The sequence below is a fragment of the Cibotium barometz genome, chromosome 22, assembly GCF_041138505.1.
Source record: "Cibotium barometz isolate CiBa-2024 chromosome 22, ASM4113850v1, whole genome shotgun sequence".
NCBI classification, from domain to species: Eukaryota; Viridiplantae; Streptophyta; class Polypodiopsida; order Cyatheales; family Cibotiaceae; genus Cibotium; species Cibotium barometz.
The window spans coordinates 7,519,240-7,534,938 of NC_141067.1; the positions used below are offsets into that span (position 1 = coordinate 7,519,240).

At 41.8% G+C, this 15,699-nt stretch overlaps 1 protein-coding gene across 3 annotated transcripts; it reads left to right on the forward strand.

Moving 5' to 3' along the window:
• The first annotated feature begins 2,369 nt into the window (after nucleotides 1–2,369).
• On the forward strand, nucleotides 2,370–8,971 carry LOC147626206 (carbamoyl phosphate synthase small chain, chloroplastic-like). 3 transcript variants are annotated; one of them, XR_015268560.1, is made up of 10 exons: nucleotides 2,370–2,843; nucleotides 3,178–3,304; nucleotides 3,617–3,705; nucleotides 3,806–3,866; nucleotides 5,977–6,044; nucleotides 6,128–6,256; nucleotides 6,391–6,506; nucleotides 6,789–6,890; nucleotides 6,988–7,136; nucleotides 8,191–8,328. XR_015268560.1 is itself a non-coding variant. In XM_086816349.1 (10 exons), exons 1-10 carry the CDS (start codon nucleotides 2,648–2,650, stop codon nucleotides 8,484–8,486), a joined length of 1,326 nt encoding a protein of 441 aa, XP_086672475.1. In that variant the 5' UTR covers nucleotides 2,374–2,647; the 3' UTR covers nucleotides 8,487–8,971. The 3 variants fall into 3 exon arrangements, 2 of the variants coding, with proteins under 2 accessions (XP_086672475.1, XP_086672474.1); XM_086816349.1 differs by adding an exon at nucleotides 8,443–8,971 and having other exon boundaries at nucleotides 2,374–2,843; nucleotides 6,128–6,255; nucleotides 6,408–6,506; nucleotides 6,789–7,136; nucleotides 8,191–8,356; XM_086816348.1 differs by adding an exon at nucleotides 8,443–8,971 and having other exon boundaries at nucleotides 2,377–2,843; nucleotides 6,789–7,136; nucleotides 8,191–8,356.
• The last annotated feature ends 6,728 nt before the right edge of the window (nucleotides 8,972–15,699 follow it).

The following is a 15,699-nucleotide window of genomic DNA, read 5'->3' on the forward strand; positions in this document are numbered from 1 at the left end:
GGCTAAAACCTAGAGAATTGTCCCTCTCTTTTCTCATCCATAATGGTGATGTGTTGGAGGGCAAGGAAGGTGAGCTTCAATTCAAGAAGCCACCCCATTTAAATCTCAGTCAAGAAGCAAAAAGAAGTCCATGTGTTTTTATATTATTTAGGAAGGGCCATTAAACTAAAGTATATATGGAGAAACCAGATAGGAAGAATGACACAGGCCCAGAATAAGAAGGGTCTAACAAGTTCATGGACGATGAACATTTGTTTTTAGAGAGATGAAACCTGAAGCTACAAGTAATGCCATGTGAATTAATAGTGGGACATCTTAACAAATGATGATCCACCAAGGTGGTGGGCAACAATAGCAAAGGAGCAGAAGTGTCTCGTCCATTAGGTCTAACCAAATCATTGGCAAATGTGACATATGCTCAAATCTCAAGAAGAATCTCTTGCTAGTTGCGGCCAACAGTGGTCATGACGTGTATGTTGAGATATCGAGCTCGTCTAGTGAGGCGGTGGACACTGATGACCTGCCTGGGGGATAGGCCCCACACTTACACCACTGGCATGGTTGGTGAGATCTTGGGTGATATGCGGCCAGTGGGCTGACAGGCTGTGTGACAGCCATTCTAGAGACTGGCATAGTTATAGCGCCAGCTCATTTAGTTGGGTTCATAGTATAGAGAACCCTCGTATGTATTAGTTGAGTACCTTTCATATTATGTGTACTCTTATCTTTGTATATGGTGTGTTGAGTGTTGAGTAAAGAAGAAGATTTTCAGCCTCTCACCTTGTGTGTTCTCTATTAGGGTTTTGTGAGTGTGTGTGTGTGTGCTTGCAAGAGCTCAAGCTCTCTTCCCCCCTGCATCTTTTCTTGGTATCAGAGCCTGGTTCATGCTAAGGGCTGAGCTGCAAGCAAGAGAACCATAGGAAGCGGTACGAGGGTAAGAGCTTCAACTACTCTTCCCTATTTGTGTTGGTGACTACACCCTTGTCGGGAGCTCTACGGGAGGCACCGACAAACGATCTCTGATTGAGGAGCTTTCTTCGCGGGAGTAAAGCTATAGGGCAACTATATCATCTTGTTGGACAAAATTTTCAAGGCCAAAAATGCGATTCGGGCGCGTCTGGACCTTCGTTTTTCAGAAAGCGGGCGATTTCGAGCACTGCGCGAGTAAGTCATCGATTCTTTGCATAACTCTGTTTTAAGAACTACAGGAAGACAGATTGGCTGTGCAGACACAGTGTGTGCTGCAAAGAGGTCAACAGTTGCCATTGGGTGTATGTATGCACATTGAGGTCACTGGTTGTGACATTTGAGAGTACTACAGTACCGCTGCAGAAATATAGCAGTTTGTGCAGGACAAACCAGAGTGCTGTTTCTGGTAAAATTGTGTGTTTGGCAAGATGTCAAATGATGGGATAACCCAGATTGTGGCTGAGAAGCTTGATAAGAATAACTTCCATGCTTGGAGGTTCAGGTTAACGAATTTCCTGATGGGAAAGGGCTATTGGGCTCCAAGGAATACCGCATGTGGGAGAAGGAGCCACACACATAGGGGGTGGGGCGGTGGGGGGGTGGGGGGGAGGAGGATTGCACCCAATGCTTTTGTTCTTTGTTGTTGAGTATTTTCTTCTTCATATGTTATGCTATGGTGTGTTGATTTAAGGTGTGCAACTCTTATTTATTTGAATTGCAGGCTCACATAATTACTTGGAGACAAGATCCTCTCTCTCTCTCTCTCTCTCTCTCTCTCTCTCTCTCTCTCTCTCTCACAGTATACTAATTCTCTGCTCTCTCTCTCTCTCTCTCTCTCTCTCTCTCTCTCCCCTTTGCGGATTGACCTTAGGAGCACTGGAGTTTTGTTGGAGGAGAAACTTGCATGGGAACTTTGATGATGCTACTCCTTGGTGAACTCTGACGCTCGCGCTGGAGAAACTTGCGAGAGCGTGCCTTTGTAGTTGTGGTCATGCTCCCTAGCGCGTTGGCCTTGAGGTGGTCACACTCCAAGTAGTGAGTGCTAATCAAGGTGCGCATGCTCTGCAAGGAGCTCTCACGCTTCATGGGGGAGCTCCCAGATGGGAGGTCCCCCCATAATATATCAAAGATAAAGATGAAATGAAATGCAGCCTTGATCATGTAGGTAATGTGCAAAGTCCTTTTGGGCGCACTTGGCCACACCACCACCTTTTTTGGCATTTTCTACTCAACGTAAAATTTGTTTTGCATTAATTTATGCCATTGACGTGGCATAAATTAATGCAAATATTAAGGCTAAAAAAGGAATGCTTGAGTGTCGTGGTCCCCTTGCACACCGTGACACTGATCTCCTCAATCTCCCCTCTATGATCTATCTATTGCCCTCGGCTCAGCCGCCCTACGGCCTAGGCCATGCATCGGCAGTTCCCACTTGACCCAGTAAGGTCTACGGCCTAGGCCATGCATCTGCACTTCCCACCCTTTGACCCACTTAGAAAGACGAACCGTCTTTGCAAAGAGAGAGAGATTGAAAAAACACGAGGAACCCTTTGAGAAAGAGGAAGTACCAAAACCCTTCGGATATTTTGAAACGACACCCCAAAATACAGTTTAATTTGGTGGATTTTGGTCGCACTCACACTTCCATATTTTGTTACACCAGTCATTTCCCTCCTTCATGGCCATCGCTGCTTCCACCATTAGCCATTCCCGCCTTCTCACCTCTTCTCTTCTGTCGTCGTCATCGTCTTCGTCTTCTTCTTCTTCTTCTTCTTTGCAGCCGCTTCACCCAGCCTTCTTCAGCGCCACCAAGAAATGCTGGCTCCTGGAGGTCTCCTGCTGCAAAGCTTCTGCGCCCGAAGACACTCTTGCAGGTAAACGTTAATCTTTACTGTAAACATCCTCTTATGTAATCCCTTTTAATTTTAACTCTAATGTTTGGGTGGGGGGGAGGAAAATGCTTCTATGGTTGACCCAAGTTGGAAGATTGCTGACCCTATCCCAAACCCACGACCCATTTTGCCCAAAAATTAAAAGGGCATTGCAGATTGCTCCAGGAAAATAGCTCCCCTTTTTTTTTCTTGTGCAAAATGGTTTCATGGGAATGCTTCAAACAGTAGCATGTTCCAGCGTCAAACTGCAACGCCCTCCTTTAAAAGAAGGCAATAATTTGTGGGTTTATGTAACTTGATTTTGGTCTGGTAGCAGCAAAACGGCCATGGAAAACATCAGACACAAGGCTAGTTCTGGAAGACGGATCCATCTGGAAAGGCAAATCCTTTGGTGCTGTCGGAACCCAAGTTGCAGAAGTGGTTTTCAACACCTCTATGACTGGGTGGGCACTCTTCCTTCTAATCATATCTTTGTTTTCCTTAGGTGGCTGTAGAACAATTCCCGCTCGTACGATGGCCAGGGAGTTGGGGGCTAGATTTCCTGTTCATCCCTTATGGGTTGCTTGGATCCCCCCCGTACCCCTGATGATAAGTGGCAAGATTGCATGCGTTTTACATAGTCATTTTCTTCTCTTGTGGTTGATAGTTAACACGTGTTGTGTTGATAAGCAAGTCATGAAATCTTCTATTTCAAATTTTGGAGGTCACCTGCACTACCTGTACCAATTCTCATCGAGTGCTGTTTGGAGTTACAGGTATCAAGAGATCTTGACAGATCCTAGTTATGCAGGCCAGTTTGTACTGATGACTAACCCCCACATTGGCAACACCGGCATTAACTATGGTATGTGATCAGTTATTGCTTTTCACTTCTAACATTGTGCAGGTTAAAGTAGGTAAAAATGACTTCTCAATACTAAGCCATGGTGCTACTGTGCCTGCAGGTGACGAGGAGTCAACACACTGTTTCCTTGGAGGTCTAATCATCAGGAACCTTAGTAGATGGTAGGTGGATCCATAAAATTTTTTTGGGGTTAATTTTATAGTCTTTGAAGTGAACATGGGCTGCCTCAAAAGTATACATTTTTCTGTGTCTGTGGAAGCTTGCTAAGGAGCTGGTTGCACACATAGGATGGTTCGCCTTTTCATTGGGTCTCCTTGAACTGCTGCCATTAGATTACTGCCATGCTTGATAGGTTATGTACTCTTCTGTTTCACCACTTGAAGTATGAATCAAACTGATTTATCCATTGGAAATCATATTTGAAAGGCTTCATCTTGTGAAGGCCACCTTTTGGTCAGGTCTTCTTGGTGTGTAGTGTGGAGATGCCAGCATTAGTTGCCAACCAGCTTGTTACTGCCGACCAAAGTGATGAAGTGAGAGGTGATGGCCCTATCACGCTTTCGCTAACTCCTCTTTCCTGGTTGATTTTGCCATCTCCTCCCTTAGGGCGGATTTTGTCCTAGTGTAGGTGGAGTTTTCTTCTTTAGGTGCTGCTCTTGCTGGTTGGGATTTTGCTGCGGCTGGAGCTCCTGATTCTGCATCATATTCCATGCATAATGTGCATATTTAGGGAGAGAATGCACTTCTCTTTGAAGATAACTATCTTTCTGTGCTTATTGGCTTTTTTGACCTGCTTCTGATCCTTCTGAATGTCTTCTTTGATCTGCCATAGTATGCGATCCACATGCGATATGCTCCTACCAAAAAGCCTGGTAGAAGTGATGCATTTAAAACATTTGAAACTTCATTCACTGGATCACGTAGATGAACACATAGATGAACGATGCAACACAGCACTGGGTCCCAATGGCCAGGACAGTCCCCCCTCCTTGTGGAGTATTTGCTTTACTGTACCATTTACCTCATGTGTGCACTTCTTTGTGTTAAAAACTGGAACCATTGATGTGTCACCTTCCATTTGGTGCTGTTTGTCAATAACCATACGATTCATCCAATGAAGGATGGCAACCTCCTGCTGCTGTGTTTCGGGCAGATGCTGGACCTCATCTGGATGCTAGAGGAGGCGTTTTTGCTCAAGCAGGGGGCTGATATAAATGCGATGGAGAGAAATGGGCTGGTGGGGACTTTATGGTCTACTTTCCTCCGACTGTTGCTCTTCTTTTAAGGGGGCTTTCACATCCTTGGCTTGGCCACCCTTTTTGGGCATATGGCCAGCCACTTTTGGGGGTCCTCAGGCTCTCCACTGCCTGCCAAAGTGCCCACGATCAGGTTGACCTGACTGTCTACTGATTTTGCCCTGCTTTCAGCCTTTATGAACATCCCTCAACGTAACATTGTTTGTGCCTGCTTGTATTGGAATTTGGTTCCAGGTCTGTTCACTATAGGCCTGTTGCCCCTGGGCATCGGTTAGCCCATGCTTGGTGCAAGCCCTAACCACACTCTCTTCGCTCACCCTGTCTTCATGACATGGACATGCTTGAACTTGCAGCATTGATTGAGAAGGTTGGTACGTACTACATTCTACACAGGTAGGCTTCAAGTAAGATCTCTATGTGAAAGAATCTATACTGAGTTTTTACAGATTTGGATGATGCTCTGATAGTACCTCATGCATGCAACCAAAAGACAAGCAAACTGACTTGTAAGGATGTGTGTATACAGCTTAGGACTAATTTAGAAGCCATATGGAGTGTGTTATTGTTAAATCAACTACCAGCCTCACTTGGTAATGACAAACTTGTTGTCAGTTGCCAAAGGCATCCTTTTTTGCTACTTATGTTTATACATTTTAGGCTAGCCTGTGCATATGATTGCGTAGATGCAAGCAACAGTGTTCAACATCAAATTAAGCATGAGAAGGTGATGACCAGCTGAGATTGATTCAATTGCTGATGGCAAGCATGTTGCGAGGTGGGTAATTTATCTAGAGTGAATGATTACCCAAGCATCCTTGTATGATATATCATATAATTCCATGTGACTATGGGCAGCATACATGTGAATATGGAAATGATTGCATGGACTTTTATATAAACTGTGTCGAATGTGCGTGTATTTGTGTGTTTCAAATTTTCAATTAGAGCCTTGGGTATTTTTTGAGCAAGTTATTGTATGCTTCTAAAGAGACTTAACTCTAGCCTATTTGGGCAGTGTTTCAAATTGGCGTGCAACAGAGACCCTACCTGAATATTTGGAGAAAAGAAATGTGATGGGCATTTGTAGGTGATTTCACATTTTCAAGTGTATCCTTTTTTATTGGGATCAAAGCAGAGGGTAATCTTTTTCCTTTGTGTGTAAATAGATGATGTGGATACACGTGCCATTACGAGAAGATTACGGGAAGATGGAAGCTTGGTTGGAGCGCTTAGTACAGATTCAAGCAAGACAGACGAAGAGCTTTTGGATACTGCCAGAACTTGGGACATTGTAGGTAAGAGGTTTTGTATATAGCTAGAACATGGGATGTAGGTAAGAGGAGTTTATATACTTTGTACTCGTCTCTGTTTGCAAGATTTGTTTTGCCAATCTAGAATTAAAGTTTATTAACTTTTGGAATACACGAAGGCAAGGATCTTATCATGGGAGTCTCTTGTACGGAGCCATACGAATGGAAGAACAAGACAGAAGATGATTGGGAGTTCAGTGCTGAAGTTCGTGAGGGTGCTGCTGATGCATTTCATGTAAGCTTTATTGCTTAAGCCTCAGTATTAGCTTGTTATAAGCCTGGGGATTACCCTTTGTACTTCCCTTGACACAACCATCTAGGTATTAGTCTTGGCAATAGCAAGGGTGAAACCGAGGTGGTACCCAGTCCAGCGTTGTGTTTGTTCAGCTTTTCTAGTTTCGATTCATCTTTCTCTGTTATCACACTAGCTTATTGATTTTCAGGTTTTGAATTATGTTTAAGTGTTTGCTGTGTATCATACTTTTGACTTAGTCAGTCTGGTTTGCTTTGTGATCAGGTTGTTGCTTATGATTTTGGTATCAAGCATAATATTTTGAGGAGATTGAACTCATATGGGTGCAGAATCACAGTGGTCCCATCAACATGGCCAGCTTCAGAGGTTATTAAGTTGAACCCAGATGGTGTTTTGTTTAGCAATGGTCCAGGTGATCCTTCGGCGGTTCCTTATGCTGTTGAAATTGTTAAAGAAATCACAGGCAAGATTCCTGTTTTTGGAATCTGCATGGGGCATCAACTCCTCGGGCAAGCACTGGGTGGCAGCACTTTCAAGATGAAGTTTGGCCATCACGGTGGAAATCATCCTATTCGACAACTCCAAACTGGCCGGGTTGAAATTAGTGCGCAGGTTCACTCCGCACACATTTATGTGTCAAATATGTTGACGATAGTATGTTGCAAAAGGGGCAGGGCTTTTACACTTTTCAGCCTGTGGTTGTTGATTGGTATCGAGTCTGGACTCTGCATAGACGATGAGCCAAGCAATTGTTTGTTCCATACATACGAATATATGTATGTACGAATGTACCAACATATGGATGTATGTACGAATGTACCAACATATGGATGTATGTATGCTATGGTGTGTACACATGTAATGCATGCATGCATGTCTGTATGTTTGGTGTGTGTATGTATGTAAAGCATACATGCATTTATATATGTGATGTGTTTATGAATGTAATGAATGCATGCATGTCTATGTATGATGCATGCATGCATGAATGTAACGTGTCTGTGTGCTTGCTTACACATCGATACGTAGAGCTTTTAACGTCATAGCAAGCCAGCAGAGGCATATGCCAGCAAGAGAGAGAGAGAGAGAGAGAGAGAGAGAGAGAGAGAGAGAGATTGTATTAAACACCTATGAAAGACCCAAGGGTCTACAAGACCAAGAATAAGTACATATGATCCATGAATAACTGGACGTTAGACATGATAAAAAAAACCATCTACAAAAGAAAATGGCAGTCAAACCTCATATGATGTCATCCTCCTGAAGTGCACATGTGCGTGCGTGTATGTATGTATGCATGCATGTGTGTGTATGTGTATACGCATACAGATTCACATACATACACATACATGCATTGGAATGTGTGCATGTGTTCGTGGGCTTGCATGCATACTCACACATTCAGGCACATGTACAGATACATGCATGCTTTTATACATGTACATACATACATTACATAGTACGTGCATACATCACTTAGTACATTCACACATGCATATATACATCAGAAAAATCACGAGCTTGTGATATGCATAGTATTTGTTTGCAGTCTATTAGAAAACAAAGGATGTACTATTTTGAAGACAACGTCCTGCTTTTTTTTATTCAAAAAATGCTTCACCACATTGCAATGAAGGGTAGTCTGATTCAGTGTGCTGCGTTACAGAACCATAATTATGCTGTTGACCCTTCAACTCTACCAGAAGGTGTAGAAGTTACGCACATCAGTCTGAATGATGGAAGCTGTGCAGGGCTTTCCTTTCCAGCCATGAAAGCAATGAGTCTTCAGTACCATCCAGAATCGTCCCCAGGTCCTCATGATGCAGATCCTGGTAAGTTGTTGACATACCTATCTTTCTCATGCTGACATCCCCTATGTTGTATCTCACTGTGGTAACTCATTGCTCTTGTTGTTCAGCCTTTCATCGATTCATACAGATGATGAGGCAGAACAAAAAATAGATGAAAGCGTCCAAGTTAACTCAACTGACCTGCATGGGAGGGTCTTCTGCGGTCTTAGTAGTTGCCCTAGATGCGATGACATTTTGAGGATAATCATAGGCTGAGGGGTAAAAATGCTGTACAGACTCATGAGTACAAGGGCGCATCCTTGTTTTAAGTCTAGTAAGGAGTGCAGTTGGATGGATTGCAGCGAGGGAGTTTGTGGTGAAGTAGATAGGCAGCGAGTCTTTCCCCGCTTAACTGGAGCGCTTTTATGCCCTAACCATCCTATGTCATGGTATCAGCTTTCAAAGTTGAGAAGAACATCTTGAGTTTTAGTCAATAAAATGTCCACCCTCTCATCTTAATAAAAGTTGTTTTCAATAGGGGTGGGGTCAAAGTAGTGTGTGCAACACATCTTATTGTGCATTGAGGCAGATGTGTACCCACAAACATTTTGTTCCTTGGAAGTTATTAGCATCAAATGAATTATGTGAACTTTTGATGACTGTTCCCCCTTAACCCTTGTGCCCTGGTCCATGATGCGCCAGATTCCATGGTCTTAATGTAAGGTAGCAATACTCCTTGCTTGAGTGTGACACCTACTTTGATCATCAGTGCATATGGAAGCAGTGCATTTCTCTTTGTTTCTAGAAGAGCTTATGAACACTAGCACTGCTTGTCTAGAGCTGTTTTGGTCTTTTGTAACCATCTTCAGATCAATCTCATGATGGGTACCAACATCATCCTGCAAAATTTGAGGGAGCAGCCATAACTGTGGCAATATGTAGCGACTTACAACATCTATACCTATTTTTGATCTGCTAAGACATCAACGGGTTTGTTTGCAAGGCAAGCTTCACAGAACCGTTATGCAGGAGTACATGCTATCCTAGAGGTAAACTAAGATTGAATCAAGAAGTAGAGTTAGAAGCAAACCCAAAAAAAAAAAAAACACTACCAAACCCATACAAATTGTATTTTCTCTAGGTTATGCCTGGAGGAGCATAAGGGAGTGGCATCTATTTTTACCGCCAGGCTACTCCCCCAGCCCTATCTTGCAAAGTTGATGCGGGTGGTGAGCCTTGAAATCAATGTAACAAAGCACTAGGAATGGAATCTAACTTGTGAAGTTTACCTTGGATCAAGACATCCCAATTAGTAGAGCACCACTAATATTTGACACCTTATTTATGCATGAGAAACTCTCTTTAAATAGTGATCGATATAAATGATAAGAACAATGAGGTTACCTTGTAACGTCAATAGTAGCAAAGGTCCTGTGTGAGGAAATGAATGTGTATTACTGTTTGATTTATATACAAGTGACTAGTGTTCATAATAGGCCAACCAAATTTGACTTATATACAAGTGGTTGCTAGGTTGTAAGCATGGGAAGGTGGACCACTTTAAACCAGTAGGAGCCATTGTGTACAAGGTAAATTTTAGTGGTTGAAAACTTGAGTAAATTTGTCATTGGTTAAAAACTTGAGTAAAATTTTGTTTAAATTGAAAGGAAATTATTAAAAAATTCAAATTCCTTGACACAAGGAAAGATATATTATTTATATCATTGCATAGAAAGATATAGTAATCATAAAGAGAACTTGACATTCATTGCATGGAGCTTGATGTTTCTCACTTCGCTCTCCACGTTCTCCCATCCCCTCTTGTTACATTCCTTGCACTTCGGCTACTTTGTTTGCTATAGCATCTTTGAAGCGTAAGTCTAGAGTATCACCACAAGTATGCCTAAGCTAGGTGTGGTGCATTTTCACTTGTGTGTGTGTGCGCACGTGTTTTTGTGTTTGTATAGGTTTATGTAATAAGAGCGTGTACACACACACACACAGAGACATTGCTAATACACATAGAGAGAGGAACATAGGAGTAATTTTTTAAAAGAAAATTTGCATACAGAAGGAGCACTTGTTATCTATTGCTTCTGTCATCCAAAAATTGAGGATGAACCATTGAAGGCCTTGTGCACAACAACGATAGACTCTGATAGGAAGTATGGCTTGAGTCTAAAAGGGGAAAACCCAAGATGGTTAACAAAGGAGGCGGTACCCTTGGGACATTGGCTCAGGGTGTTCACAGAGCTGCTAGGCAAGGATGGAAAGGTTAAACTGAATATTGCTCTTCCTCAACACTATGCTGCTATATACAAATTATACAAATAGGTGTACCAATGCAAACCCCCTAGCTATGTAGTTGGCCTATCACAGAGCCTTTGGGTAAGGATGGAAAGGTTAAATTGAAAACTGGTCTTCCTCAACATTGTGCTGCCATAAACAAATTATACAAATAGGTGTACGAATCCAAACCCCCTGGCTATGTAGTTGGCCTATCATTTTCGACACTACGTTTACTAGGTTTGCACTGGGCTAGTTAAGTGGGCTGAATTTGGGGCAGAGATTGTGAAGATCATTTGCTCGACGATACGTTTACCAGGTTTGCACTGGGCTAGTTAAGTGGGTTGAATTTGGGGCGGAGATTGTGAAGAAAGTGATAGAAGAGAATCACTTGTTTAGAAAGGTATCTCAATGGATGGCTATAAACAAAGAGTCTCCAAGTTTGTTATGCGATATACCGTCCTAGAGCAAGATGTGGGTGTTGAAGTCAAAAGGGAGGTGCAGCAATCGCTAAATGAACTCCTTGGCTGAGGTGACACAGAGAGTACAACAAGTAGTGGGCTTGAAGCATATGAGAGTGTGGAGGTAACAAAGCGCGAACTACATCGGACGAAAGGTGTCCTTGATCTGATGATGTCTTTTCGTGTGGATGTGGATGTTGGTGGGCTAGAAGAAGTCGAGATGCAAAATGATCCAATGATTCAAACGTTGTGGGAGAACATAGACTGCCAAGAGTGTATTGGTAAAAGCACAGGTAATTACACAGTCTTTTCGAACAATTAAGTATTTTCATGTCCATTGTTTTTTTCGGGTAATTTTTATCCTCTTTTGTAATAGGTTGATTTGGAGCAAAAGTTGCCAGATTCTATGAAGCCATGCTCTCGGAGTCATTTATTACACACATGAAGAGCGAAGAGTCTCTGTTTTCCATTGTTCTAGAACCACGAAAGGTTTCTAGGCATTGCTATAACTTGCTAGTTGTGGTTGATACATGCAAGGGTTGTGGTCTTTCTTTTGTTGACGAGGACAATGTTGTTGGTGTTTACATATTGCCACATAAACACCAGTACCATGCTTTTTGTTTTGTACACATTTGTGGTCAAGGCAAGTGCCTCTCAAAGAGCCGCAACAAAACCATTCCTTCAGATTCAAGAGAAATGGTGGTGAAAGAGCTTATAGAGCTAGCTTGAGGGTTCCCAAAGGAGATAAGAAACATTAAGACCAATACCGGACTAGTTATTATCCGGTTGCTCCTTAGAGACACTTTGTGCAGGTATGTTGACATTGCTCCACTGGTGTCAACCACTGGTTAACCAAGCATGCAACCTCTACTTCATCATGGCTACCAGTTGTAATCTTATTCTGTAACTTTGACACTTTAGATGTATGGATTGTAGCCAATATTATGACATCTACCAGTTATATCTTACCAGCAGGTTTCATACTGGCTTTAAACCACTATGCTATTGGTCACAATGCTATTGTTCACTATGCTATTGGTCTCAAACCAAGTATGATACTGGTCTCAAACCAATCATAGTTAAGAAGTGTGGAGTGTCACTAGTACTATATTGGTATTTAGTCTATCCATGATGCTTCACTGATAGTTACATCTAAGCAGTTGTTGGGATCATAAAGGTTTTCAACTGTATGATATTGGTCACAAACCACTTGGAACCAGTTAAGAAGTGTGGAGTGTATCATAAAGGTTTCCAACCAATATGATACTTGTCCCAAACCACTTGCAACCACTTGAAACTGGTATCATAAATGTTTTTAACTAGTATGATACTAGTCTGTATTGGTATGATATTGGTCTATACTATATAGTACTGGTCCAAAACTATTTGGAACTAGATAGGAAGTGTGGAGTGTAGGCGAGGTTATACTTATATAAGTACCAAATTGGATTTTACGAGCTGTATTGCACTTGATTCGCAAAAATGTGGTCAATCATCTAAATTAATAATTTATGTTGGATGTTAGCAAGATCAACTCATGCCCTATCCTCCTCTGCTCAAGAACCAATGTTCAGTGATGTCAATGAAACCAAAGCTGCCCCAATGGTACTCATATAGCATCACAAGATTTTTTTTTTTCATGCAAATGTCTCTTATTAGCTTAAGTTTCTTTTGTAGAAGAGTTATTGAGGACGGCTTAGTGTTCACACAAAGGCTGTGTAAGTGGTTCTTCTCATCATAAGCCCATTAGTGTTGAGGAATTTACGGATGACTACCTTGAGAAACCTACTTCAGGCAGCGCAGGGATAGTCTTGTATTGAGGTCTGAACGTGTAACTTGCACCATGACTCCAAGCAAGCAAAGTGAAGTGCATGATTACTCATCTGGTGAGTTTTGTGAGATGCTGATTTTCAGTGTGCAAAAGAAGTCCACCTTAGTTTTGTGAGATGTGTTGATGAGAACTTCACGATTGATTGCATAGAGAATCCTACTTCAGCTCCGCTGCATCAAACCATGAAGATTCCATGAAGGAGAGTGAAGATTCCATGAAGGAGAGTGCTGTGAGAATCCTAACGAAGAGGTGTGGATGTATAATTTGCTCCATGATACCAAGCGAAGTAAAGTGGATGATTTCCCATTTGGTGGGTTTGGTGGTGAGATTTTGATTTTCAATGTACAAAATCAGTCCACCTTAGTTTTATGAGACGTGAGAACTTCACGGATGATTGCACAGAGAAACCTACTTCTTTAGGCAACCCTGCTGCATTAAACCTTGAAGATTTTGTGAAGGAGAGTACTATGAGAAGCCCGACGAAGAGGTCTAGATGTAAAACTTGAACCATGATGCCAAGCAAGCAAAGTGAAGTGCATGATTACCCATTTAACGAGTTTTGTGTGAGATACTAATTTTTAGTGCCTGAAAGTAGTCACACCTTAGTTATTTTCACTGACTTAGCATGCTACTTGCACAATTGATGGAGTTGGGGTGGAGATGAATTCTCTGGAGGTAACATTGGCACAATTGGGGTGGAAGAAAAGAAGCGCAAGATTACGGCGCTTGCTACTAACGGTGGAGTACAGAAAAAGGTAGATAGCAAAACTAGCAAGCCACCACAAATGATAAGAAAAGAAATGAAGTTGAGAAAAATGAGAGAGTTGGCATTGGACGAGAGAATGTGGTGTTGGATGAGAGAATGTGGAAAAGGAGGCGGTGGTACATTGAGCTGACACACTGCTAAAGAAAACACTGCCACTTTTCTAACCTCTAAACCCAAAGCTTGCAAGCGCTTGTAGAGCTTCTTTTTTTTAAATTGTGTTCTATGTGAACCGTCCTCTTTTTTGTACTCTAAACCCAAAGCTTGCAAGCGCTTATATAGAGCTTTTTTTTTGCATTCTATGTGAACCATCCTCTTTTTTTGTACTCTAAACCCAAAAGCTTAAAAAACACTTGTAGAGCAAACCATCCTCTTTTTTGTACAACTTTCGGCTAATGCATACTTCTTGCATTCAGTGCCATCTTGGTCTCAATGTTAAATGTCTCTTTTCTTGTCTCAATTTTGTTGGGTTTATATTATTTGAATTAATCGTGTCTATTTTGTGGCACAAGCTTGGATGTTGGCACAAATTTGGATGATGGCACAAATTTGGATGATGGCACATGCTTATTTGTTTTGTCATAATTGTGTGCCGGGAAAACCTTTAGTGCAAAAGATGTGTTAATTTGCAAGCCATCTTCAAAGTGTTCAAGAATGAAGATGTATCAACAAATCTAGAGTTGTTTTTGCTTCGAAAGGCTTTTAGCTTCTAAGGTTCCCAGCTCCACCATCGCCACTTACCTAGCAAAGAAGAGTGCTCATTCTAGACATGCACGGGTTGCTCCTCAAATTGGACGCCAAGGACTCCTCTATAATGTGTTGGGTATGCGACACATGTACAATCGTGACTATGGCAGCATTCTTGTTCGTCCAGATGTTGAAGTGTTTCTGGATTTCTACTTTAGATAGTTCGAAGTCTAGGTTTGGAGTTGTGCTAGATTACCCAAGATGGAGCACGTTATTAGGTTATGCTTTCTAGAACATGCAAGAGGGTCTCTGGCTTCAAAATTGGTAAGGACAAACCCGTATTTCACAAAAGGTTGAGTGAAATGCACAAAACCATGAGAAATACATTAAATTATGATGGAAATAGAGAAGATCCATATGCACATGTAGCAAAGGAGGTATGTGCCTAAGGCCTAAGTGATTTAACCTCTCACCCTGAGGATGGCTCTATCAAGCTTTTCATGAGCTAGGTAGACCATGAAAGGCCATCTCCAAGAGAAAGGAGCCAAGAGTACATGTAGATGTCCAATATATGAATAACTAAAAAGATCCCTACAATGAACCCAAGGCCCTATTTATGGTTGCCTTGTTTGTGGCCCATTATTTACATGTTTTGGACCTTAGCTTATGCTTCGTTACAAACCATCCCTTCCCAAAGATTTTGTCCTCAAAATCATACAAGATATCTAAAGTTCAATATACCTCAAATGAAATCAATGGAAAAGTGTGAAGGTCCCAAATATGCTCTCCAAATGTAAGGAAGTCCATGAGTTTTCATCTCCAATGCATATGTGTGGGACTGTTATGGGGCAGCCCTTGTTGTAGATGAAATTCTTTGAAAGATTCTTCATGAAAACTCCATGAGATAGGCTGAAAAGATTGCCAAGTAGCCTCATCCATGGGTAATTGCTTTCACTTAACAAGGAATTCTTCAATGTTCGTATTTATCAATTCCCTTGTTCTCTTGTCCACAATCCTCTCTGGCTCATATATGATCTCCCCTTTTTCATCCATGGGTGGTAGCTCTTCAATCTCTTGTGGAAGAGTGCCCATAAACCTCTTAGTGTTGGACGCATGAAACACATTATGAATTCTTGTAGAAGAAGGCAAATGAAGCTTGTAAGCCAAGTCACCTACTTTCTTGAATACCATGTATGAGCCATAGTATCTATGAGCTAACTTTGGTTTGGAAGATTCTTTGAGGATGTTATGAAGGCTCTTAGGAAGCTTTAGTAGCACATAGTTACCTTCTTTAAACTGCATCTTACGCCTATGCTTATCCGCATTTGCCTTCATGACCGCTTGAGCCTTCTTCATG

Coding starts and splice junctions, on each gene's coding strand:
- LOC147626206 (XM_086816348.1), top strand. CDS start 2,648: ATGGCCATCGCTGCTTCCACCATTAGCCATTCCCGCCTTCTCACCTCT. Junction 6,045..6,127: donor AAGAAATGTGATGGGCATTT/GTAGGTGATTTC, acceptor GTGTGTAAATAG/ATGATGTGGATACACGTGCC. Junction 6,507..6,788: donor GTGCTGCTGATGCATTTCAT/GTAAGCTTTATT, acceptor CTTTGTGATCAG/GTTGTTGCTTATGATTTTGG.